The sequence below is a fragment of the Perca fluviatilis genome, chromosome 9 (genome assembly GCF_010015445.1).
Source record: "Perca fluviatilis chromosome 9, GENO_Pfluv_1.0, whole genome shotgun sequence".
NCBI lineage: Eukaryota > Metazoa > Chordata > Actinopteri > Perciformes > Percidae > Perca > Perca fluviatilis.
In genome coordinates, this window is record NC_053120.1 from 14,209,545 (window position 1) to 14,235,233 (window position 25,689).

Below are 25,689 nucleotides of genomic sequence, written 5' to 3' on the forward strand. Positions count from 1 at the left end.
TTGTCCAATTCAGAGCAGTAGGCTAGTTGGAACCAGTTACCTGCAGCATCTGTGCTGGGCTAAGCTAATGCTGGAGCCGTCAGACAGCATTACAGCACGCACGGATTCCTTTAAGTCAAGCCTGATGTTGCCTTACACATAAAAGAATGATCCCAGTCACTTCCACACAGGGAGGCATATACAGCTCACTAATTAAACACTGGTATGGGATCGGTTTTCCCAGGTATCGGGACTGAAAAAGTCGGATCAGTGCATAGACTACAGCTAACAGTGGGCTTTATGACATGGTCTTCATTAAACTGTACATTGACTCCATTATCAACATGTTTTGGAGTGAGAGAGAGAATTGATTGACATGTCTGCGTCTATGTTTCTCGATGATCAAACAAATGAAAAAGTAGCACTGTTCCAGCTGCAAAAAGCTGGAGAGTAAATGTGTACATAAAAAGGTTTGCTCATTATTCCATGGCCACAGAAAATAAGAGAGACCTCTAAATGGCTGGCAGGCGTCTGTTTGAACAAGGTCATACATCTGGACACTTGAAACATAGTTCCTGTCACTGTAATTGCAGTTAAATTGTTTTAAATTAGTGCACAATGTTAATTAAACTGCATGTAACAATAGCAACCATACCGCTTCACACTGGCTTGCTCTTAAAGATAACCTAACCATGGATTTAAACAGTCTACCTTTATTTCCTTTGGGAAGTGGCTACGACATAAGGCTGATAATGCACTCCGAAGTGTCCCGATCTTAAAAATAATAGACTCAACATGTGTATGAAATGTACTAGTGGCCAATTATCAGTGTGTGTGAACATTATTTTAAGGAAGATGCTATTAGTAGTTATTTCTTTTTATTTATGATCATCGTCACTGTGAATACCTGCATGTTCTTCTGAGCTGCAGTAATAGATCATTAATGCAAAACAGACAACTCTGTACCATTTAAAGAATTTCAGCTCAATTAAATGTGACAGTAAGTGTCATTCAAAATTGAGAACTATGGCCAACTTGCTTTGTTGTGCTAGAAGCACTGTGGGAAACTGCTGGGCTTAAGACGCTGACGATGAACCGCAACGTTGGCGGTTTGAGTCTGATGGGGGACCTTTGTTGCATGTCATGCCTCCTCTCTTCTTTCCCCCGATTTCCTGTCACCTCTAATAAAGGCGCAAACATAAAATGAGTGGGTTGTGCTACAAACGTATCTTAAATGTCTGATATAGTTAGCATGTAAAGCCGGCGTGTGAACATGTTGCTTTGTGCTCACTATTACCATTCGTTTACAGGTTTTGATGTAATCCTCCAAAGTGAAACTTCTCTTAAGTTCAGTGATCTAAACTAGTTAAAAGTGAGCCAGCTTTGTTGAGACTGGTCCGCCTGGGTTTAAGGTAGCAGTCTAACCCACTGATCTTGCTTCATAATGCAGACCCTTGAGAGTTACATTTAAATAGTATGGAATTATTTAGGGAAAGAAAACACAAGGAGAGGGTTCTTTAGCTTATTTTCTGCCTACATGCCCTTTTTGTTGATGCTCTTCAAGTGCCTGGTAACTTGGTATTAAACGCTCCTTCTTTAGTTCAAATACTTCAAATCGCTTGAAGAGGGAACCCCGACCCTATTCAACGACAACCGTCTCACAAAACGCACAACACAGCTGAAGCAACTGTTACTAGAGCTAATTACTGCGAGTAACTACCACATAATCACACAACGCTTCCTCTTTAAAACACTGAACCTGAACTCAGAAAGCAAGAACATAAAAACATGACCACCATCAGGGAAAAATAGTGGTCTTAAAATTTCTAGAGGGCTTAACAGAAATGTCACTGATAAAATGACAACAGCCTACAAAGACACTGGAAAAGGAGAAGCAGAGATGGAAGCCATTAAGACAATACTGGATATTCAGGCATTCCTATTAACACTTGTTTCCCCAAGGGGGGGTATTTTGGGGGGGGTTCAATCTGTGTGACCATGGCTAACAGAGCGCACACCCCCCCCCCCTCTCACACTGCGGTCGCAGAAAAAGGCACTAGAGTGGGGCTGTCGCTAGCCGTAGAAAAGTAAAAGCGATATACATTCATAGCTCACAGGTTATCTTGACCGCAATCTGGGAATAAATACACAAAATGCACTTGTAGAAAAATAAAATGTAAAAAAGCGTGGCCCCTATTTTTTTTTTCTTATTATTTTTGGATTCTGGGAGACAAGTATGGCTACTTTTTCACTGCTTTTTTAACCCCCCCTCCCAACTGTACCCTACCCAGCACTTAGAAGGCAATTCAAGAGTGATCCTCCACTGCTCTGGCCGCGAGCAGTCGAGCCCTTTCATGCACGCCAATATGAGAATATAGAGGAGAGGAGGGATGGAGTGAGGGGGCTTTAGTCGGAAGAAGGGGGGTGGGGGGGGGCTGTTGGTAGGAGGTCAAGGCTCAGCTTTCAGTGCGAGGAAGTAGAGGGGAAACTCAACAGAACATGTTTTTAAATGTTCAGACAACAAAGAAATCTCATCCAAAACAGAGTCACCCACACACATACAGCACACGTCTCAGTGTCTTCACATACAGTGTTAAGTGTAAGGACCTGGGAGACAAACGTGTGCATGAATCTGGGTACCACTTTAATTTAACCCCCATCCCTATGTAGCCTTTCTAAGCCTTGTAAAGTTTTATAACACACTGTAATGGGGTTATAAGTACATTTACATTTTAAAGTGTTTAAGGTACAGTAATTGTCAGGTTTGTATTTTACTATATTGTCATTCATATCCGTTTATACGCCAACTTCCACGTAGGATTAGTTATAGTACACTTACTTAGATTAGTTACAACTACATTATAGTGTGTTATAAACCATTGATTCAACATTTATATTCTGCTTAAAAATGCTGAACAGGGGAGGTTCAAGTCAATTATTACCTGAATCGGTATTTGTTTACCGTGTGTGTGTAAAAGAGGAAAACCGGCTGTTTGTGCTAGAGCTTCAAGAACAAAGAGAAGTCGGTAACCACAAAGACGACATCTCCTCTTAAGCCTCACGTGCGCGCACACACCCACACACACACCCACACACACACACCTCAAAGTTGTATGTTTGGAGAGAAATGAGCTCCAGCTGACAGCAGGGGGAAGGGGACTGAAGTGTTCTGCCGAGTAAGGAGTGTGCGTGTGAAGGGGGAGGAAGAGGAGGGGAAGTATTGGGTTTGCAAAGGCGGGAGTGCAGGAGGGTGAAGGAGGGGGTGTGGGGTGCATACCACAGCTCTGCACGGACTCAAAAAAAGAGATGTGTAGTGAAAATCCTGACTGTAGACAAAGTTCAGCCACTCCGCTCCTCCTCCACCCTCCCCTTCCACAACTCCTCCACCACCTCCTTCAGTTTCCTCCCAGAGTCCCGTGAGCGTGGTGTGTCTTCATGTGTGCTTGTGTCTGTTCGTGGGTTTCTGTTTGTGTGGTAGTTGTTCGATGGTTCAGTCGGGCCTGTGAAACGGCAGCGACATGATGGGGCTGAGTGTCCCCTCCTTAAAAAGAGGAGACATGGTGGCGAGTCTACCTCCTCCGCCGCCGCCATCCACAGGCCGCTTTCCCCACGCCGGTTTCCACTTCCTGTCACGTGGCCGTCGCCTCCAGGTAGCTCTGTAGTTTGCGGACGGTGGACTCGTCCAGTGAAAAGAGGTCAAAGTCAAAGGTGGTGTTGGTCACGTTGAAGTGGCCCGTCTCCTCGATCAGGTTCACAATCTGAGAGAGGAGTGATCAAGTATCATCATTTAGCATAATCTTTTTATTATTCCTGAAAATAACTCCATATACAAAAAGACGTTTACATAGTTCACCAAGTTACATTTTTCAACTTTTTCCAGTACTTCCCAGTAGTATATAACAATATTTCCTAATGATATAATCTATATAATCTAGTTAATGTAATCTATTTAATCCAACCTATTTCATACTGGACATAGATAAGTGACATAAAATGTATAGCTGGATTAACCAATTAAAAATGATAGATTGATTAAATTTCATGCTAAAACCTGACCCTTGCCCATTGTGAGACGATGAGCCTCCTAGCTAGTGTAGCTATCAGTAGTGACAGTGTTTGCTACAGGTCTGATGGCGCTGACTGAAACAAAAGACGAATTGAACAGCCTCCGACACGCACAATCCACTGTCACAACCAATCCACTTTTGGTTTATCAAAGTAGGACGCCTCCCAGCAGCCTGCAATTGGACATTACTGCCCAATATTACTAACATTATTACCTACGGTAGGCAAGAGAAAATATGTTAAAGTGCCCATATTATGAAAAAAACACTTTCTGGGATTTGGGGTGTTCTTTTGTATCTCTGGTGCTTCCACACACATACAAACTTTTAAAAAAATCCATCCATGCTGTTTTGAGTGAGATACGGTTTCTGAATGTGTCCTGCTTTCAGTCTCCTAGTGAGCTGTTCAAAATCAGCCTCGGACTGTGACGTCACAGTCCAAAATGAGCTGGCTAACCACAACCGTTAGCTCGTAGCGTTAGCAGGCTAATGCTAGCGCTAGCCGGCTAACGCTAGCATGCTACGTCGTTCTCAATAGCAAAGCACTGCTACAACACACACAAGTTCACCATAATCTACAAAAGAACTACTTACATGTGTGCCCTCATTTAGAAGTCTCCCAGCTGATCCTGCCTTGTAACTGACCAAAGTTGGAGAAACAGGCTTTCTTTTACTGTCTCTAGAGTTAGCTAGCTGACATGATCTACATCTGAGCTACTGCGCATGTGCGAGTGCAATCAAAGATAGTACAGAAGAAGATGAAAAGAGGTCTCACTCTGTAGCTAAAACAGAGACCAGGTGAAAAGAGGATCTGCAGCAGTGAGAGAGAGCTGTGCAGTACAACAACAATATGGTGTTTTTTGAAAATTAAACCATGTAAACCTATTCTGGTAAAACCTTAAAATACAGTTATGAACCTGAAAATGAGCATAATATGAGCACTTTAAATAAAATATATTTATTTCAGATCACATTATTCATGGAGAAAATCAATATGTAAAACGACCTTTTGGGCTCATCACTTTTCAAAAATGCAAGTCATGGGTTTTTCCATGTATGCATCAAGTTCTCCCGGTTGCTATATTATTCATATCACATTGATTAAATGGTACCAATACATTTTCCAGTACTATACTTATTCATTTTGATAAACATCATGCCATATTTCATTGTTAGACAGTATCAAGTGAACACACACCTGCTGTAAGACGTTACGCTCCCTTAAAGCCATCAGTCTGCGATGGAGGTCCACCAGTTCTTCTGTGTAGGCCTGCAGAGATTACAGAGGGAAGTAAATATGGTCAGTGTTAGAGGTCATAGGGCTGTTATATTTTTATTATTTTAAACTTCTGTATGAACATGGACAAGATTATGTGTCTGATCCATTGCATGTCTCTAATTAGAGTACTGCAAAGATTTGTATTTGTATTTGCAAAATGGAGGAAACTAGCGAGCCGTTGCTGACCAGATAATCAGGACACCAAACCATCTGAGGAGTCAAGTTTGGAAGCATGTTGGTTCTGACACCACAGGTGAAAACATTTAGATAAAGGATACTTTTAGTTTGACACTCAAGTCAGAGGGTTGCATTTGAATTATTTAAAAAGAATTGTGCGTTCAAACTGGAAAAAGTTTTTGAAAAAGTGACAGCCATAGAGTCAAGATTTAGTGGAGAAACTGGTCATTCTTGGTCTTCGATGATCTTGCTTCCGTCTTTATGGTTTTTGCATTTTGCTGCAAAGTAGTGAATCTAGAAATAACTACGGTTACAAACAAAAGGGTGTTAATGGTGTATTTATTCAATGTTGTTTGGTGGTGTTTGACACCAAAACATATGGTTTCTTTTTGCTCACTAAAAGTGTCCTTTGAATTTAATCAGTGTGGGATTCAACCTTTTTCCTAATGTCTCAACAAAATCCATTAAACTGAGCACATCTTCTAATGTGAGGGAGTAAGATCAGTTTCATGAATCAACTTATTACAAAAGAAAAAAAGATTTATTTTTAAGGTACATGGGCCAGTCTGTCTGCACATCTTGATCAATTAACTGTCCATTACTCCATCTTCAATTCATTAATGCACTTATTAAATGTGGACAAAATATTCCATGTGTAGATTTGTGTGTTAAAAGCATAAAAAAAGTTTGATTTACCCTTCCTACCTTGTCGTATCCCTTCTTCAACACCTTCTCTGAGCGAAACGAGGAATCTGGACTCTTTCTGCCTGAAACCTGCAGAAAAGGAGAGCAAGAAAAAAGGAGATAGAAATTCGAGAAAGAGAGGATATAAAGAAGAAAGAGTGATATGAGACCATAAAACTATGAAGGAAGTGGAAGCCTGGTGCAGTCCTCAAACCCTGTGGTTCCCATGTCTTGGTGGAACGTCTTTAGGCTATTTTATGTTGGGAAGGAACCAAGACATTAAAAATACAGCATGTACCAAACTTCAAAATAAGTTGTCTCGGTCTAAACAAATGCCTTTTTAATAGGGGTGTGCAAAAAAATAAAATAAAAAAATCAATTCACATTTGTATTGCGATTCAAAATATAAATATATAAATATATAAATATATATATATATATATATATATATATATATATATATATATATATATATATATATATATATATATATATATATATATATATATATATATATATAGTCCATGTTTGGTTTTAGTGTTTATTTTCTAGTCAGCTATTTCCGTCCCTTTCAATACAACAATGAAAGCAGGCAGTAAAATGAGGTTTGTGTGACTCACTTTGTTATTGGAGGAGCTGTGTTTCTGCGGGGGTGGGGCGGGGTCTCGACTGGGGCTGTGCGAGCCGTCACTGCTGTCACTCTCGCTTTCCAGGCTAAGTCTGAGGGGAGGGAGAGAGAGAAACAGGACAAGGTCAGAGGTACACACACACACACACACACACACACACACACACACACACACACACACACACACACACACACACACACACACACACACACACACACACACACACACACACACACACACACACACACACACACACACACACACACACACACACACACACACACACACACACACACACACACACACACACACACACACACACACACACACACACACACACACACACAATTTGCTGCTAATATGGAGCCAGTTATCATTTGGTGAAGGAGACAACAAGAGTAAACAATAGAAGAGACAAGAAACTGGTGAGGTGGGTAAAGAAAGTTAAAGAAACCTTATCACCTTATCGAGATCGGTGTAATAAAATCTGTTTCAGTCTGTACGATATCAATTTTGAGGCATGACAGGTTGTGATAAAAAAACAGTTGAATTGCAGTGCTACGATTTACTGTAAATAGAAAACAAAATACAAATGCAAGACGAAAGTTCCATCTACCTGTATTTATGTATAATTTGCACGTATAAAAAAAGCTGAATGGAAATGCAGAAAATTGGATACAAATTCTAAATATTGCAAAAAAGTTCAAATAAATCCTGCTGTCGTGAAGCAAGTGACTTAAACACCCACTGAAGTGACGAAAAATGGCGGCAGACAAAAACATCAGCTGTGTGGAGCGATGAGACTGTAACCCTTCTCCAAGAACAGCGATGGGAGTAACGAGTTACAAAAGTAACGCAATTACAGTAAAGTATTCCTTTTTGCTGTAACGCTTTACATAGCATTACTAATCAATTTTAATATATCACTACAGTATATTTAATATATGTAGTAATATTATACACGTTACAGTCTCGGTAACACGAGTTATAGAGCATTTTAACCCGACATTTAGTGGTATTTTCTCTCTTTTTTTTTTTTAAGAATTCACTACGAATCATTTTAGCTGATTTTTTTCCTGTTGCTGGAGTTGATGGTTGAGATGACTGCAGAGACGGATACATTTGCGACATGACAATTAAGAGTTATTTCGCTGTGTTGAAGCGAGCTGTCCCGTCACTGTTCCCGTGGTCAGAGCCAGAACCAGAGACGGTAAGGACAACATCTGTGTCCCAACATGTAACGGTACGTCAGCGCTGACAACCGTGTGTCCGAGCAGCTGACCGATTTATCATTACATTTTATCAGCGGTGGAAAGTAACTATGCCGTACTTCAATACAATTGTATGGTACTTTTGAGTATTTTAATTTTCACCTACTTTATTCTTCTACTCTACCACAATTCAAAGTCAAGTAGGCCTACATTTTACTTCACTATTTATTTTATAGCTTTAGTTACTTTGCAGATTCAGATTAAAAATACATAATATTATGAATAAACTATGATGTATTAAAGTGGATAAAGATGAGACTTTAGTGATCCCGTGGGGAAATTCACAAGCTACCTGCCAAGTCATAGCCTACTTCCGCGGTTATATTGGTGAAAGTGACTCAAAAGTAACAAAAGTAGAGTAAAGCATTACAATTCAGACCGTAATATTGTAATATAACTAATTACTTTGAAATGACAGTAACTAGCAATCTACAATGTATTACATTTTGGAAGTAACTTGCCCAACACTGTCAAAGAAACACATGAAACATACATAAAGGTCATATTTTCATAATGTTTTTACCATTGTTTTCATTTGTTCAAAGTTTAAGCTGCACTTTTTTAAATAGGTCATCTTGTTGCGCCCTCTTCTTCTGCAATAGTTTAATGGCACGCGGATAATTTGTGCCCCCAGTTGTTTCTCGGTGCTCTCAACTCCTAATATTTGCATAACAGTGGTGGATGGAAAGGCGCATTCATTTGAATCTGTTCTTGAAATTAGGTTAAAATTTGCACTAAATTTGAATGAAAGCTTTGCAAGAGCTACGTCACAAACTTGTTTGCCACTCTCATGCAGCAAAACAATAAACAAGATTTGACCATACCGCTGGCACTTCTATACATAAAAAAAAAAACTCAAAAGAGGAGAAGAGGAGGGGGCAGGGAAAAGAGTGCAACATGCTTAATGAGTTTGGAGATAAATGTGTGTTTTAGCAGGAGCAAGGTTGAATTTGTGTTACAGTGCAGTAACAGTAACAGTTTTTGACTGATGACCAAATAGGGAGACTGACCGAGAGTCACGGTTGGGGGGGTTGGTCTTGATGGGCGTCTCCTCCTCTGAGCTGCTGTCGTCATCATCCGACTCTTCTGACTGGATCTCCTCCACCATCGATCGTAGAGGGCCTGGGAGAGGAGGACAGAGTCACACAAACCATTTTACAACTCACCTCATCCCTTTACCTCCAGAAAACTTGAAACACTAATTAATTAATGCTCATCTCTGTGAGGAAACAAGGTGAATGGACTCTCTACCTTGCCCCTGTTTCTGTCCCGGCTCAAAGTCGGAATCTGAACTGGAGTCAGAGCTCGAACTGGAATTGGAAGGACTGGAAGGGGCAGACTGCTGTAAGAGGAGAAGGAGATTGATTGATTTTTGGGAAACATGGATATTCAAAATCAAAGATTTGAAATGAAAAAGGACCAATCTAAAAGTACTTTCATGTCCATCTATAAATTAAGTTGTATAACAAATGAATAAAAATACTAATTAGCAAGTACAGCATTTAATTAGAGCTGCAATGATACATTTATTAATTGATTAAAGTGCCCATATTATGAAAAACAAAATCACTTTTTCTGGGATTTGGGGTGTTATTTTGTGTCTCTGGTGCTTCCACACACATACGAACTTGAAAGAAAAAAACAAACCAACATCCATGCTGTTTTGAGTGAGATACAGGTTTCTGAATGTAACCTGCCTTCAGTCTCCGGGTGAGCTGTTCAAAATCTGCACGGCTTTCTACGTCAGTAGCCGAGACGAGGTGGCTAACCGTAGCATGCTAGCTTGTTCTCAATAGCAAAACACTGCTACAACACACACTAGTTCAACATAACCTACAAAAGAACTACTTACATGTCCCTGTTCTGCAGGTATTTCACGCAAAGTTGGAAGTGCGCCCTCGTTTAGAAGAAGTCTCCCGGCTAATCGAAGTTCTAGAAACAAACAGCTAGCTGATGTGATTCCTACCTAGCTACTGCGCATGTGCACCTCCCAACAAAAGATGGGATAGAAGTGCGATGCCTCACTCTGTAGCTAAAACAGAGACCTGAACACAGGGTGAAAAGACAAGCTGCAGCAATGTGCAGTACAACAAAAATATGGTGTTAATATGGTTAAAATTAAACCATGTAAACCTATTCTGGTACAACCTCAAATTACAATCATGAACCTGAAAATGAGCATAATATGGGCACTTTAATAATCAATAGATGGAGACTTTAACAGCAAATATTTTGATAATCCCAACAAAAATACATTGCATTGTTTAAGTTTCTTATTTGTAAGGGTTTGTTGCTTTTCCTAGTCTTATGTGATGTCACGTTACACTAGGCTTAAAGAAATGTTAGGTATTGTCACTATTTTCTGACAAATCGATTAAATAATCTGCATATAAATTCATAATTGTCGTTAGTTGCAGCCCTTACTATGAAATATAATTAATGATCATAATTATGACATTTTTTGAAAAGCATAACATTATAAAATCCTTATCTATCCATACTAAAAGCATAATTTTCACCTTTTAAAAAAAAAAAAAAAAAAAAAAAAAAAAGTGGCTCCTGTGAAGCAGACATACCTCTGACTTGGACGATGCTTCATCCTCTGAATTCGACTCTTCCGACTCTGGAAGTTTTTTGGGCTCCTTCGGCTCCTGCGTGTCATTTTTGCCTTTGGCCCAGCGACCTTTTTCTTTGGGAGGTTTCTTCTCTGCGTACGGCTGGCTGGCTGCAGAGGAGGAGGAGACACGAGGAGAAGTTCCTGTGAAGGCAACAACGGTCGGCCCCTTCGGCCCCTCTGAGCTGGCTTTCTTCTGCTTCTTTGCGCTGGGTTTGGGAGACTCGACAGTAGAGGGTCGTTTCCCCGGTGCTTTGGGCTCTGTGGGCCCACCCCGCCTCCTCCCCCACCACCCCCGCCACTACCAGCCCCCCCTCCTTTAGGGGACATGCCCTCCATCTTTGACTCCTTCAGGGTGAGTTTAGGCTCCTTGAAGGCAGCCTTGGGTAGAACTTTAACTTCATCTTTCACTTTGATCTCTGACGGCTTTTTTGAAGATGAGGAAGAGGAAGGATCACGGCCACTCTTGCTGCTTCCGTCTCTGTCGTTGTCTCCTTTCGACGTGACTTTGCTCTCAGAGTCTTTTCGGGGCCGTTCGCGGTGCTCCTTGGTCAGTTTGTGCGGTTTGGGTCCTTTGCTGCTGCCACCACTTCCCTCTTTGCTGGGCTCCTGAAAAAAGAAAGCAAAAGCACTGTCACCCACAATCTACTCTTAGAGCACTCAGCCGAAAGCCTCATGAAAGGAAACAGAAGCACAAAGACCTTGTTAAGGTCTGGCCAGTCTAGTCTGTAATGTATCACATTATTTACTGTGAAGGAGATGTCAAACTTCCGGCAAAATAATAATTCTCTCAGTAATTAGTCTAAAAAACAACTGAAAGACAGCTAATTAAACCTTCTTCTCTCTATGCAATAACAAGACTAAAAGTCTACAGTCACGCTAGCGGCTATGAGTGACTGGACTTGGGCACAGCGGTGCTTTGCGCTAAATGCTAAAATAAGCATGCTAACATGCTGATGTTTAGCGGGTATAATGTTTATTATGTTCACCATCATAGCTTAGCGTGTTAGCATGTTAACACTAGCTAATTAGCACTAAACACAAAGTAAGCTGAGGCTGATTAGAATGTCTTCAGTTTTGCTGGTATTTAGTCATAAACCAGCTAAATGTTAACGTCATGGTGGCACTAGAGGCAAAGTCAGGGGATCACCAAAGTCAGTAGGATTAATCCTCTGGGGATCGTGAATGTCGGCACCAAATGTCATGGGACCGACTTACAGACTTTGCCATCCCTGAAGCCGTGCTACTTGCGTGGCCACAAACGGTAGACAAATACATACAAAGAAAAAGTTAGTTCACCAAATACGACTTCACAAGTTAAATAAAGATACTATACTTCTCTCAGTACATTAGATTACACTATTACTTTGAAGGGCAGTAAAGGAGAACATTTTAAAATTTAGAATACGTTGGGTGCAGCAGACAAAGTAAGCATTTACTGAAGGTTGTATCAACAGAAGTGGATTTTATAAGAGCTCTCTGGCACAGTGATCCAAGTGGAGGATGCTATTTACATACTGCTCATCCACTTATCAGCAAACAGTTTTGCAGGTTTTTAAACTTGATATGTACATAAGAGCCTTTATTATGATAGATTCAATACAGACTGGAGCATTGGAGAGAGTGGTGTGTGAGTCTTCAGAGGTGGCTCTCATTGACTCTTTCAATAAATCAGCAGATGGGCATAGCTGTATGAAACCAAGTCCAAGCCGGTTCTTAGCACACAGCCACAGTAATATTGTGGATTGAAGAAAATGTATTTCTATATCAAAATGAGGGGGAAATTTAGTTTTCAGGATGTATAGGTGTTTGCCATCAGCCCGTTTAAGTAGGTCACCGATGTGGGTCTTAAAAGTTTTGAAAGAAATCTGTTTGTGTCAAGAAAAACATTAGGAGGAACCTGCAGAACAAGATCCTTAAAGAGAAGACCCATGCAAAGCTACAAATGAGAAACCAATGCCATTTCATTTAGTCAAACATGAAGGCCTTACCACTGTACTGATCTGTGAAAGGTTGAAACCAAAACAATGGCAACAATGGAAAATGTAACGGGATAAGTTTAGTGTTTTCTCCCGATGTGTTTGTTTCATTTGTCCCCATATCCTTCAAAAAAGTGGAATGATCAATAGTTGTGTCACTTTCTGTTTAAATACTCCAAATGAATGAGCAAGCTGACAGTGATAGTGAGATAACTAAAATGGCATTTTCTAGTTGGCAATTTAACCAACCTTTGACAGATGAGAGGTCTTTGTCTTCTTGGGATCTGAGAAGGCAGAGAGAGGGATGGTGGGGAGCATCGGGTAGTCTGGACTGGGCCTCGACACGGCTTCAGCCCCCTCTGGAACCACCAATACCTGAAATTAGAGACGAAAGTTATGGAGCTTCTGTGTAGATCTTATGTGTTGTATATACACTGTAAATTCTCAAATAGTGTCCAGGGTATACATTTACTTTGACTGACGACAGAACCAGGCTTTTTATAGTTATTTTTTCCCCAAAGACAAATGTTACGTGACTCATAGTTGGAGCATGTCTAAGGCTTGAACCATCAGTACAAAAGATGAACAACTCTTTTAAGCACCCGTCACTAAGACTTTCGGATGTGCAAGAACTTTTTTGAAATTGCAATGCGACCTGGTGTTGAGAAATTGACTGCAGCTTACATCTTCACATTCAGATTCTGGGTAATTGTTGGATGAATTCAGCTGGGGCAATGACTTTTGTCCACAAATTCAACGACAAAGTGTTTTAATTTGCTACCGCTCTGACTGTATTCTTCTCACATAGTAACGGGGGCTCAGGCTCATGGGTACTGTAGTATTTAGGCCATCCGCCATGCCAAACTTATGGAAAAAAAATGATTTCTAAAAAAGTCAAAATCATTCTAACTGGTGGCCATAACATAAACCTATACAATTGTTACATTATGCAGTCCCTTGTTTCTATGTGAAGTAACACTGACAGGATTTCTGCAGGATTCACTAAGTTAAAGGTCCCATGACATGGTGCTCTTTGGATGCTTTTATATAGGCCTCAGTGGTCCCCTAATACTATATCTGAAGTCTCTTTCCCGAAATTCAGCCTTGGTGCAGAACTACAGCCACTAGAGCCAGTCCCACAATGAGCTTTCCTTAGTATGTGCCATTTCTGTGTCTGTAGCTATTGAGGAGGATAGGGGAGGGTGGGGGTGTGGCCTTGACCAACTGCCACTTTTCTCATTTGAAAGCCATGATGTCTCTCTCTCATGGGTGGGCCAAATTCTCTGGGCAGGCAAAGCAGAGAAAGGGGAGGTAACCTTGCTTGTTATGACCTCATAACAAGCCATAGATATAACAAGCAAGATTCCAGAACGGCTCATCTGAGCTTTCATTTTCTCAAAAGGCAGAGCAGGATACGGTTAGGTTGTAAAAAGTTAAACCATTGGTGATGTCTGATAAAAAAATATACATTTAGTTAAATGAACACTGTAGCTAGAAAAGAACACTGAAACAATAACGATTGCATCACAACTTCTCAAGCTTCTAAAGAATTAATTAGGTCATGTCTGTTATTTAGCATGAATGTAGATGCTCTAGAAGACTTACTGCTTAAACAACTTTTGGGGAGCCACTCCCTGTGGGGCCAGACTTGGTTAGAACAAAGGAAATGCAAACTCTAAACTTGTAAACTGTAAACTTGAACAGAATCAGCAATACCATGATAAACGACCTTTGTCTGTGAACTGGAGTAAACCTGAAATCAGAGGTGTGTCTTTAACCTGGGACAGTTTCCATTCAAGGAAACACCAACAATTCCAAAGGAATATAATTCCGAACCTGAGAATGATTCAGGACTGATTGATGTAATTCCTGAAGAGGAGGCATGTTATTTCAGTCCACTGCTGGCAGTGTTTCATGTTTTACGTTGGATTGTGTTTAGACTGTCGTTTTCATCGTGTTGTTCATTAAACCTTTTCCTTAACTTTCAATTCGACCCAGGCCTCTCCTTCCTCCTCAGAAATCAAACGAACACGTCTTTTAGATTTCTTATCAATACCCAGGGCTCGGTTTACACCTATCACCATTTCTAGCCAATTGGGGACCATAGGCAGGCTGGGGGAACGCATATTAATGTTAAAAAACCTCAAAGTGAAATTTTCATGCCATGGGACCTTTAAATTCAAGACTAACTTATGAAAGTATGATTAATAACCAGTGGGGACAATATGGTCTAGATTTATTGATTATCAAATCAAATTTTTTAGCACTTCCCAGCAGCATATAACAGTAATTTCTAATGATATAATTAATTTAATTAACGTGAACAATACAAATAAGTGACATAAAATGGATTGATGGCTTTCATTTAGGTTCATTTCAGTTTTTGCTAAAACAGTGATTTAAAATAGTTGCTACTGTAGCTCGCAGCAGTGACAGTGTTTGCTGCAGGTCTGATGACGCTGACTAAAACTCCACAAGGAAGGATTGAACAGCCTCCTACATGCACAATCGAGTGTTGCAACAATCCAACTTTTAGTTGTTAATTTATAGGTGTACAGCATCTCTTAACAATCTGCAATCAGATACAAAAATGTTATATATCTAACAATCTATGGCAAGCAGGAGAAAATATTTAAGACATTTAAGGACTTTTTTGGGGAAAGTTAGATGATTTAAAAACAAAAGTCAAGACCTGCAGATACCCTACATTGAGGAAAAAAACATTTCCAGAAACAGCAGTTCCTCCCACTTCAAAACTAATGATGCAATAGCCTATATCACGTAGTAGTTTCTAGTCACTCATTTAGCCATGAGTCCAGTGAACCACCCAGTGTGTCAGGCAGCCTCACCCCTCCAGCTTTGATCAGCTTTCTCCTGAATTCTTTGGTGGGGTTGTTGAACGTGAGCTTCTCACAGCGCAGGTGGTTGACTGGTGGGTTGCCTTCCAAGTTGAGGAATAGGTCATAGTTGAAACACACCTTCTTTGGCTCCTCCTGAAGGATGACAACAGGATAAAACACGGTTTTAAACCTCTAACAGCATGTGTGAGACCATTTAATTTGTGTTTACCTTTCTGCATTACACCTCTCAATATCGACATATTTCACAACAAAAAGATAAAAGCTGAATGAAGGAACTATCATCCAGGAAGTCAAGAAAACAGACACAGCCAGAGCCGACACAGTGATAAGAATCAACTTACATTCCTGAGAGAAACTGTGGAGAAGTGGACAATTAAAGCTGAGGAACGGCATGCTTGAGAGAAAACAAAAATGTCTTCATGTCAATGCAGATGGATTAATGGTTGCTGATATTTACACTCTGCTTGCTCACCTTTTAAGTATTTTCTTGATCTTTTTGACATATTTGACCATTGTGTACACGTTAATTGCACATCAGAGGAGGATGTAACATTTTGGGTGCAGTCCAGAGGTTTAATATTATAAAGAGCTGCTGAGACAATGGTTCACTGATGTGCACATACCTCTTAAGCATCGTCCTTATCTTATAATGAGAGTAAAGTGGGCCTTTCTTTCTTTCATCATTCATGTCAATGGCTCACGGGGTACTTAAAGGTGCCAGTGTGTGCTAATTTTATTTCTCTCACTTAAAGAGAGAAATGTCCCTCTCATAAAAGTTGTACTAACACAATCATGCTTTCTGATTGGCTAAGTGCATGTATAACTCCTTCTGGAGAGTGTGTTAGTACAGCTGTCCAAAGTGAAGCCATTCACAAAAAAAATGGTCAAACAAGGATTTTAAACCATCACTGTGTTGCACTTAAACAATCTACATGCACTTAATATAATCTCATTATTCTTGGACTTGGACAATAACCTGATTTCTGAAACATTATGCAAAAAGAAACAGCCAGTTTCGTTTATCAAGTTAAGGAATTAACCTGGTCAACACGGCTAGCTTTCTGTTTTACCTCCCAGTAACCCAGATTTTTGTGTGCATGTAATGTTTGCAGTCTATGCTTGGCCTCCTTCAGTCTGTTAATATTTCGGTGCAGTTCACAAGTACTATATCCACATTAATTGTAGAAGATTCCATAATATAAACACCTGCAACATGTAAAAATCAATTTACAAATTTCAAAACATTGAAACATATATTTCTTTTCTATAAATACAGCAACTACACAGCTTACTATCCATGTCCAGTTGATCTCACCTTGTTCTTGAAGTAGACCTCAATAGGCATGAGGAAGCCTGCGTAGCCTGACTCCTCCACTTTGTACGGAGGCTCCTTGCATACTGCAGACAGACAAAGACATGTCATTGGCAGTAATTAGATTAACTATTAACTCATTACTCGCATCTATAGAATGAGTTAATGGGGGTAGACAAATCTATTAACTAAATCAATTCCAAGAAAAATACTTCTTAAAGTCTCCCACAAAATGAGATAAAAAAATAAAATAAATAATTACATTTTTGAGAACGACTCAAACTATATACTACCATGAATTAGACGTCAAGAGCATTTTGCTTAAGGGCATTTGAACACAAAACAGCGACACAAATCATCAATGAGTTCGAACTTGGCCGACATGTTTGATTGTCTCATACTGTATATATTACTTCGGCCGTTTTCGCAACTGCATACTATACTAGCAGTGTGTACTGATTTGGCAAAAATGTAGCCTTAGTATGCCAACAAAAGCAAAATCTGCACTATGCCAAAAATACCCGGATGACGTACTGATTCGCCGAAAATCGCCAGTATGCCTTGGACCGGTCCATTTCGCCTACTTTATCCCACAAAGCGCCACAACAACCGCAGTTTGCTGTTGTGTCAAACAACTGGAAACTTTTAAAATTTTCGTCTGCTATTTTATCACAAAATTCCCTTCTGAGACTTTTTTATGCCACAAATCAACTGTATAGAGTTTGAATATGAGCATTTTTTTACGAAAATGTACGTACGACGTTACCAAGCTCGCTGGCCGGGCTTTCACTCACACACACACAACAGCCACGGAGCAGATAGAGGCGGGGGAGAGCAGCGTCTGATAGGGCTGAGAGATACTTCTATCTTTGACAGACTTGATGTATGTATGTATGTATGTATGTATGTATGTATGTATGTATATATATATATATATATATATATATATATATATATATATATATATATATATATATATATATATATATATATATATATATATATATATATATATATATATATATATATATATATATAGTCTGCCTTTAAAATGTCCACCTCCACTCCATTTATTATCCTAAATTAGATGCACCTGTTTGAGGTCGTTAGCTGCATAAAGACACCTGTCCACCCCATACAATCAGTAAGAATCCAACTACTAACAAGGCCAAGACCAAAGAGCTGTCCAAAGACACTAGAGACAAAATTGTACACCTCCACAAGGCTGGAAAGGGCTACGGGGACATGTTTTCAGTTATTTCACACTTTTTTGTTAAGTACATAATTCCACATGTGTTCATTCATAGTTTTGATGCCTTCAGTGAGAATCTACAATGTAAATAGTCATGAAAATAAAGGAAACGCATTGAACGAGAAGGTGTGTCCAAACTTTTGGCCTGTACTGTATGTCCTCTCTGTGCACATGCACACACGGACAAAAAAAGTGAACGGTATCCAAAACCTAGTCATAGACAAAACAAATGTAAAGCTCAATAGGTTATATTTTTCATTTGCAATAGTGGTGGGAGTTAATTTTTTGTCTTGTGCTTTAGGAGCTTGTTCAAAAGGCTCAGCCTGGCCTAGCATACTGCAGAATAACTTTATTTAAAGATTTCTAAAACGGCCTTAGTGTCTTTTATGCAGCATCTAAAACACTTAATTAGCTAGGTTTATGACATACGCTATGAGAATAAACATGTTCAAATATTTGTATCCATCTGTCTCACCTCTCTTGGGCTTGGGGAAGCTCTCATGCAGGCGGAAGACAACCTTCTCTACAAAGTGCTGGATGTCGCCGGTCTCTGGCCCTCGGACAAACACCATCCAGTCGTGGGTGAAGCCTTCTGATGTCACCTTCTTCCTTAGCTGGGCTCTGTGGCCCAACTCCAGCTTCACCTGCACTGTGCACTGAAACAGAAAAGGGTCAAATACTGATTATTACTATACTAGGCCTGTAGACATAGGGGAATATACACAAATATATACAAGTGCAGAATTATTCAGATCAAAAACACTGATGAAGATGTAGTGTGTAAACATTTATCATTTCTTATCTACACTTTGTGCATATTAAGGTGAGTAGAGAAAGGTCAAATACATGCCTAAATGACAGATTGTTTTCTTCTTCTTGCGTTGAGTCTTTTAGACTTTAAACCTCAAGTAGGTTCCTTGTTTCCTCACGACAGAAATATTTACGTGTAAATGTCATGCTTTTCTTTTCCATCTAGCTCTGCTCATACAATCTGCATGAGATATCACTAGGGTTGGGTACCGAAACGCGGTGCCAATAGGGAACCGGTGCAGACGTAAACGGTAGTAACGAGACCGAATAAGAATGAAAGTTTCGGTCCCTGACTTTACACTACACCTGACAGCAGGTAACGTTAGCCTACCTTTAGCTAGCAGCTGGATTAAACACGGCTAAAATGCTGACAGCTAACGTTAAACAGTGTAAAGTGTGACTGTATTTTACTGTGGAGGACTTCAACAGCGGGATGTAACAGTCTGCTCTGCAGCGCAGCAGCTGCCGTTGTCGGAATTCATAGATATATGTTTATATCTATGGTCGGAATTAAACAACACAGACGGTGTGTTCACTTGCAGCTGCCGTTGTCGGAATTCATAGATATATGTTTATATCTATGGTCGGAATTAAACAACACAGACGGTGTGTTCACTTGCAGCTGCCGTTGTCGGAATTAAACTACGCAGACGGTGCTTTCACTTAAAACAGGTAGCCTCGTGGTGCATTCACAGTAATTGTAAAATACCCTTTTCCCATCTGGGGTTCATCAGCAATTTACTGGTGAAATAAGTTATTGTTATAGTTATTACATTATTATTAAATCTTTAATTTTGACCATGGCCTTAGCAATAAACAAGAGAAAAAAAAAACTCCATTAAACATAATTATCTATTAATCTGCAGATGAACTTCTCTATAAATTGTTGTTTTTTCTGACATTTCATAGGCCAATTAAATAGTTTTTGCAATCCCAATTTCCTTAAGCCTGACACAACATCTTCAAATCACGTATTATGTCCAGCCATTGGTCCAAAACCCAGATATGCAGTGTACTATCACATATGATAAAGAAATTTGATTTATATAGCATCTTTCAAAACAAGAGTTACAAGTTGCTTCACAGGTGCACACAAAAATATAGTACCATGAAATACAACAAGAATTTCAGGAAGTTTAAGACAATAGCAAATGTAATGGCTAGAGCTCCATCCTGGTTCTAAATTTTAATATAATTTCTATAATAAACGTAATATCTCAAGGTTTTGGACAGTTGGGTGGACAAAACAAGACATCATAATTTTCACCGTTTTCTCTTTTATAGACCAATCGATTAATCAAGAAAATAATCAGCTGATTAATGCATCATTATTTAGAGCCCATGCTACAGACTTCAAAGTTCAACTGTAGATTATACAGTAGTGGCTGAGAAACCTTACAAACTGAGGTAGATTAAGACTAGAATAAACTAAAGCAAAGCTGGTAGTGAGATTAAACCAATGGGCCATTATTCATTGGTTTCTGATTCCACCTTAAACAAAAACCTCTGAATCACTATTTTGGAGTGTGTGGACTTAATACTCAAGGAGAGGCTAAACACTTGGTCTGGACAAACACAAAGCTGAAATCGGTGTTGGGACGCTCCCTGAGGAATGGGAGTGATTAGCTGCCAGAGCCAACAGATCTCAAAAGGTTTGTCCAGAAGAGGGGCACATTTTTGGGCTACCTCTCTCAGCCAATAACAATGACAGCGACAGGACAAGCAAATGACACTGTGCTGGTGGTGAGTGGCATAGCAAGTGAAGAGGCTATGGAGATGGGAGTGCAGAAGGGAACAAGGAGGTGGGGCCGAGGCGATGAGAGGGGACAGAATGGCACTTTATGTCCAGGGGAGGACTGAAGAATGTGGGGATTTGGCCCCGGCACAGAGCAGCTCGTGAGTTGGGACTGAGTAGGGGGATTAGAGGGGACAGGACTAGTCTGGCACTCCCTGACTAACTCTCTCTCTCTCCCCCCTCTCTCTCACACCCACCTCCCCTGCCTGGCACACTGCCCAGCCATTCTATGGCAGTAATGCCCTTAAACTCCACCACACCCACAGTGAGCAGCCATGGAGTCCCTCCAATCAACACACACACACACACACACACACACACACACACACACACACACACACACACACACACACACACACACACACACACACACACACACACACACACACACACACACACACACACACACACACACACACACACACACACACACACACACACACACACACACACACACACACACACACACACACACACACACACACACACACACCTGTGATAAGGACAACATAGAAATCAGAATGATAATGAGCCAAAGAGGAAGACGGTGACTCTCTGTTTGAAACGAAAGGGAACAATACACTGAAAAAAACAAAGAAATGTCTCCCAATAATCTGAAAATTAAAAGCCCAGAAGGGAAATATGAAGCTGAGAAAATTAGAGCCGAGTAAGCTGGTTAACAGACCAATTAATCAGGAACTATTATTTTCATAATTAATTAATTAATTAATTGTCTAAGCCATTTTCAAGCAAAAATGCCAAACATTCACTAGTTTCAGCTTCTTCTTTGAATCTTTTTTGATTTATGAGATAGTAAACTTATTTACACAATATTTGTGTTTTGGACAAAACAAAAGATTTGACGACCAGCTGGGCTCTATATTATATTCTAGATCATACTGAGCATTTTTCAAAATTTTTTGACATCTTACAGAGCAAATGACTGATCAATTAAGTAAAAAGTGGCAGATTTCTCATTAATTAAAATAATCGTTTCCTGCAGCTACAGAGACAATTCTAGGGTTGCAAGACTGTTTAGATTGCCTATAAGATAGTAGTCGAGTGTAAGAAAATAGTCAAACATGCCAATTACAATTTCCCAGAGTCCAAGGTGATGTCTTTAAATCATTTGTTTGGTGAGACCAGAATCAGAAATACTTTAATAATCCCAGGGGGAAATTATTTTAACAACCACAAAAATATTGAATTTACAGTTTTAGAAAACAAAAAAACATTTTAAAAGCTGGAGAGAGCAAATGTTTTTAGAACTGTGCTTGATTGAAGAAATTCTTAGTCGACTAACACTCATTCAATTGTATCGACTAATCGATTAGTTGATTTAATCGACAGATCTGTAAATCTCAGTTTCTCTGCAAAGAGTCATGCAAAAGCACCACTTACGTTTCTTGCGTTTACCAGAGATGTGCTTGTACGTTTCTTGGAAATAAATCATTCAGAATGAAAAAAAGCATAAAACATGACTAATCGACTAAAGAAATCTAAGTTGACTAAGACCAAAATGACCGATTAGTCGACTAGTCGAATAAGAGGGAGCAGCCCTAAACGTTTGGAATTTTATGATTTAAAGAATTTAAAAATTCATTTTCTACTGATCATTCACCAAAATAAGTGACTAAGCTCTGCAAAATACAAACGGGAAAATAATACTATGTTGATAGACATAATTTGAACTGTCAAATTGTCTGAAAATATGAAGAACATGCATCTAAAAAAAACAGACTACTGATTATAATTTCTAGTATCAGAAGGACAAAATGACTTGTGCCAACACAAGCTTTCCTCTATAAGTCAACAAACCAGACAACACAAAGCCACTAACATCGACATGGTACATGGTGCATGATGCATGCTCTCTCTTTTTCTCCTACACAGTGCTCGAGTTGAGTTGAAATACAAATTTTGGCAGACACAACGGCTCCCATGAAAACAATGAACTCCCAGCTGACATGTAAATAACACCCCTCGTGACCATGTTAATCTCTTCCAGCTAATAAATGATTACATTCAAAAAGTCTGAAAGTTTCCCTCGGAGGGGACACACACAAACAAACAATCATGGCAGCAGCTGTGTTTTGATGAAGCTGCAACCTAACATCTAAAAGAGATAAAACTTACTTGTATTGAAAAATGGTCAGCCCCAGAGAGCCACAAATAGCCTAACTGCAGCACCCAATGAAAACAAGAAAATGAGTATTGGAATAAATAGGGTGTGAATGAGTCTGTGGGGATGACAAAAAGCTGCATGATCCCAACTGCAGATGAAATGCAGATCTCATAACAAGAAATAGCAAAGAACTCAGTATTTGCACAAAAAGTCAAGACCCTGCTTCACTGTGCACGCATGAAGCACTTTGGCTGTGTCATGATGTTGTAATGTGCAATAAATACCTTCAATCACAACACTTACAGACTTAACTTGACTCTCTTCTGGATCCGGCAGACTTATTAGGTCCATCTATCTAAAACTAATTCAGTATAGCCTAATACAACAACTCTGCAACATATCTTAATTTCATTAAGTTATAATGTTAATTTATATCAGTGAGGGTTAAATATGAGAAACACCTTCTTGTATAAAGTAATACAATAGGACCACAAACTAAATCCTCTAAAATGGCAATAAAGTTGAATCATCACCTTCCTAAAACAGATTAACAACTAAACATTACAACCTTCATTGAGGAAGGTTTCATTACGAGGCTGCTGTATTAGACTGCATTATTCTTAGCTATGTGTACCAATGGACCGGCAACTGTGCATTTGAGTAATAAGAATTAAAAAACTAATGCACATCTTTCACATTCATCACAGAAGTATAACTACATAAGTCTTATAACTTGTAGCACCAGACTTCATCTGGAACACTCACAGATCTAGTTAAAACTTCAAAGAGGCCAATGCTGAATGGAGACTAGCTCCTAGAAAGTGGCTCCACGGGTGTGTGTGTGTGTGTGTGTGTGGCCTAACCATCTGAAATATAGTCCTGAATAACCTCAGGCATTTAAAGAGTAACCCACTTTGAAGAAATATCTCCCTCACAGTTAGCAGATATGTAATTTGGTTCACCCACTGTTCCGTTTTCTGCAAAATAAATGATGAAGCTTTTTAGGATGACATAAATCTTAACTGTGCTAATTGATACATGCAATGGTATTACATTTGAAGAAGCAAAGGTTTACCATACCAGTTCTTTAAAATTATGTTTTATTTATATTCTAGGTTCGTTGCTTTGTAATGATTAGACAATGCATGTGTGGTCATCATAACTGGATTCAAGTTAAACGTCTGCACACAGAGAATTTGTCATCTTTTCCACCACGCTGCATGCATCATAGTCTAAAATCAAGAATGCGGTAAGCCTTAAACATTAACCAACTGTTGGCAAATAATGCAAAGATATTTCTGAAGTTGTATGGTCGACGCTGGCTTTATTAGCCTTGCATGTGAGGTTTCAGGCCGCTGGCAGTGGAGACGCCACCCCGCCTCTCCAGCCCAACCTGGTGAGGACAAATCTTTTTCCCCGGCGCCTTGTAGCGGCTCCTTAGCCTTTAGCCAACGGCCGACACTCTCCTGATAGGTAGACTAGCTTAGCTTAGCTGCAACAAAACCTCGACTCAAATTGGTATGCATAGTTTTTAACGATGTGCATGTGCGTTTTAAACACGGCAGAGCTGAATAAACACCAGATGTAAACCTCTTTGTGTGCCTGGTTGTGGCTACAGCTATACCAGCGGTGCTGAATGGTGTGGTAGACTGAAGCTAGCTAGCGGTAAATACCGATGTATGAGTGCCCAGCTAGCATAGCTCCAGAGCCAAACAACTACGAGTTCATTAGCAGCAGGAGCATTTTTTTCTTCTGGCTAGCAGAACAGAGGATTCATTCCTGCCCTGCCAGCGCATAGCCTGCTGGCATTTTCTCCGTGAAAAGTTCAGATTCCACAAGGAGACACAAAAGCCACTGTACCTGGTTCTCCATGTTTCTCTGGCCTCAGTGATTGTTGTATTTATTTACAGCGGCGTTTGTGGAGCGTCTCCCCAGCCTCTGCTCCTCATTGTGTGTCAATCCAGCCCAGAAGCGGAAGGCAGACGGCTCCCCTCCCCTTCCAGACGGCTGCTGGCAGGCAACCAAAACAGAAAGCTCTCTCAGCCTATCAGGGAGCGGGAAATTTAAGCACTCTTGAAAGGAACCAATCAGAACAGTCAAGAGGCGGGGCAGTCGCTGAGCTGCAAATACAATTAAAGCATTTTCTGGTGGTTTTCTCGAGTGACAGCGAGCTTGTCCCAATGGCTACAGTTCTGTTTTAATTGTAAAATGCACATGATGCTAATTGATTAATCGGGGTTCGATTACATTGCTTACACATTTCAGCTTTTCCTATTAGTCTGGCAAATGCAATATCAATACCATTAACAATGGGGGTTACATCGTACTCATACGACTTAATTTACATTTTTCGGTGGGGGGGCATTGTGAATGCTTTGGATTTGCATCTAATTGATATTTTATATGCACTCAGGGTAAGTACTATCTTATCATTTTTGAATGTCTCACAACCATCCCATGTTCACTAAATAATTATTGTCAGTATGATGACTTTTCTGAGAGTTTTTTACGAACAGTCTGTTACATTCTCAGAATATTTTTTTTGATTTCTTTATTTAAAAGGGGAAACGCACATGAATCAACATGAGCCCAGAGTCCAACATGTAAATGTGTCAGATCTTATAAAGTCATGATAAACTCACTATTACTTAAGTACAGTATTTAAGTACAGTTTTGAGATACTTTACGGGATTATTTCTATTTTATGCAACTTTGTACTTCTACTCAACTACATTTCATAGGGAAATATGCTTTTTACTCTACAATCACTTAGACACTTTATACAAATTAACTAACCAACACTATATAAACCAGTTCAAATAAGTAAATTAGTCAAATTTGTTATTGCACAATGCATT

General features: G+C 39.7%; 1 protein-coding gene across 1 annotated transcript; it reads right to left on the reverse strand.

Annotated features, from left to right (window-relative positions):
- Positions 1 to 8: 8 nt before the first annotated feature.
- Positions 9 to 24,823, reverse strand: LOC120565955 (protein ENL-like). The gene is made up of 13 exons (XM_039812106.1): positions 24,692 to 24,823; positions 18,577 to 18,757; positions 16,853 to 16,935; positions 15,526 to 15,669; positions 12,926 to 13,051; positions 11,005 to 11,306; positions 10,660 to 10,969; positions 9,335 to 9,425; positions 9,094 to 9,205; positions 6,804 to 6,903; positions 6,205 to 6,273; positions 5,242 to 5,313; positions 9 to 3,737 (listed from the first exon to the last, which is right to left on the reverse strand). The coding sequence occupies exons 1-13, from the start codon at positions 24,701 to 24,703 to the stop codon at positions 3,609 to 3,611; spliced, it is 1,731 nt and encodes a 576-aa protein (XP_039668040.1). The 5' UTR covers positions 24,704 to 24,823; the 3' UTR covers positions 9 to 3,608.
- Between the last annotated feature and the right edge of the window lie 866 nt (positions 24,824 to 25,689).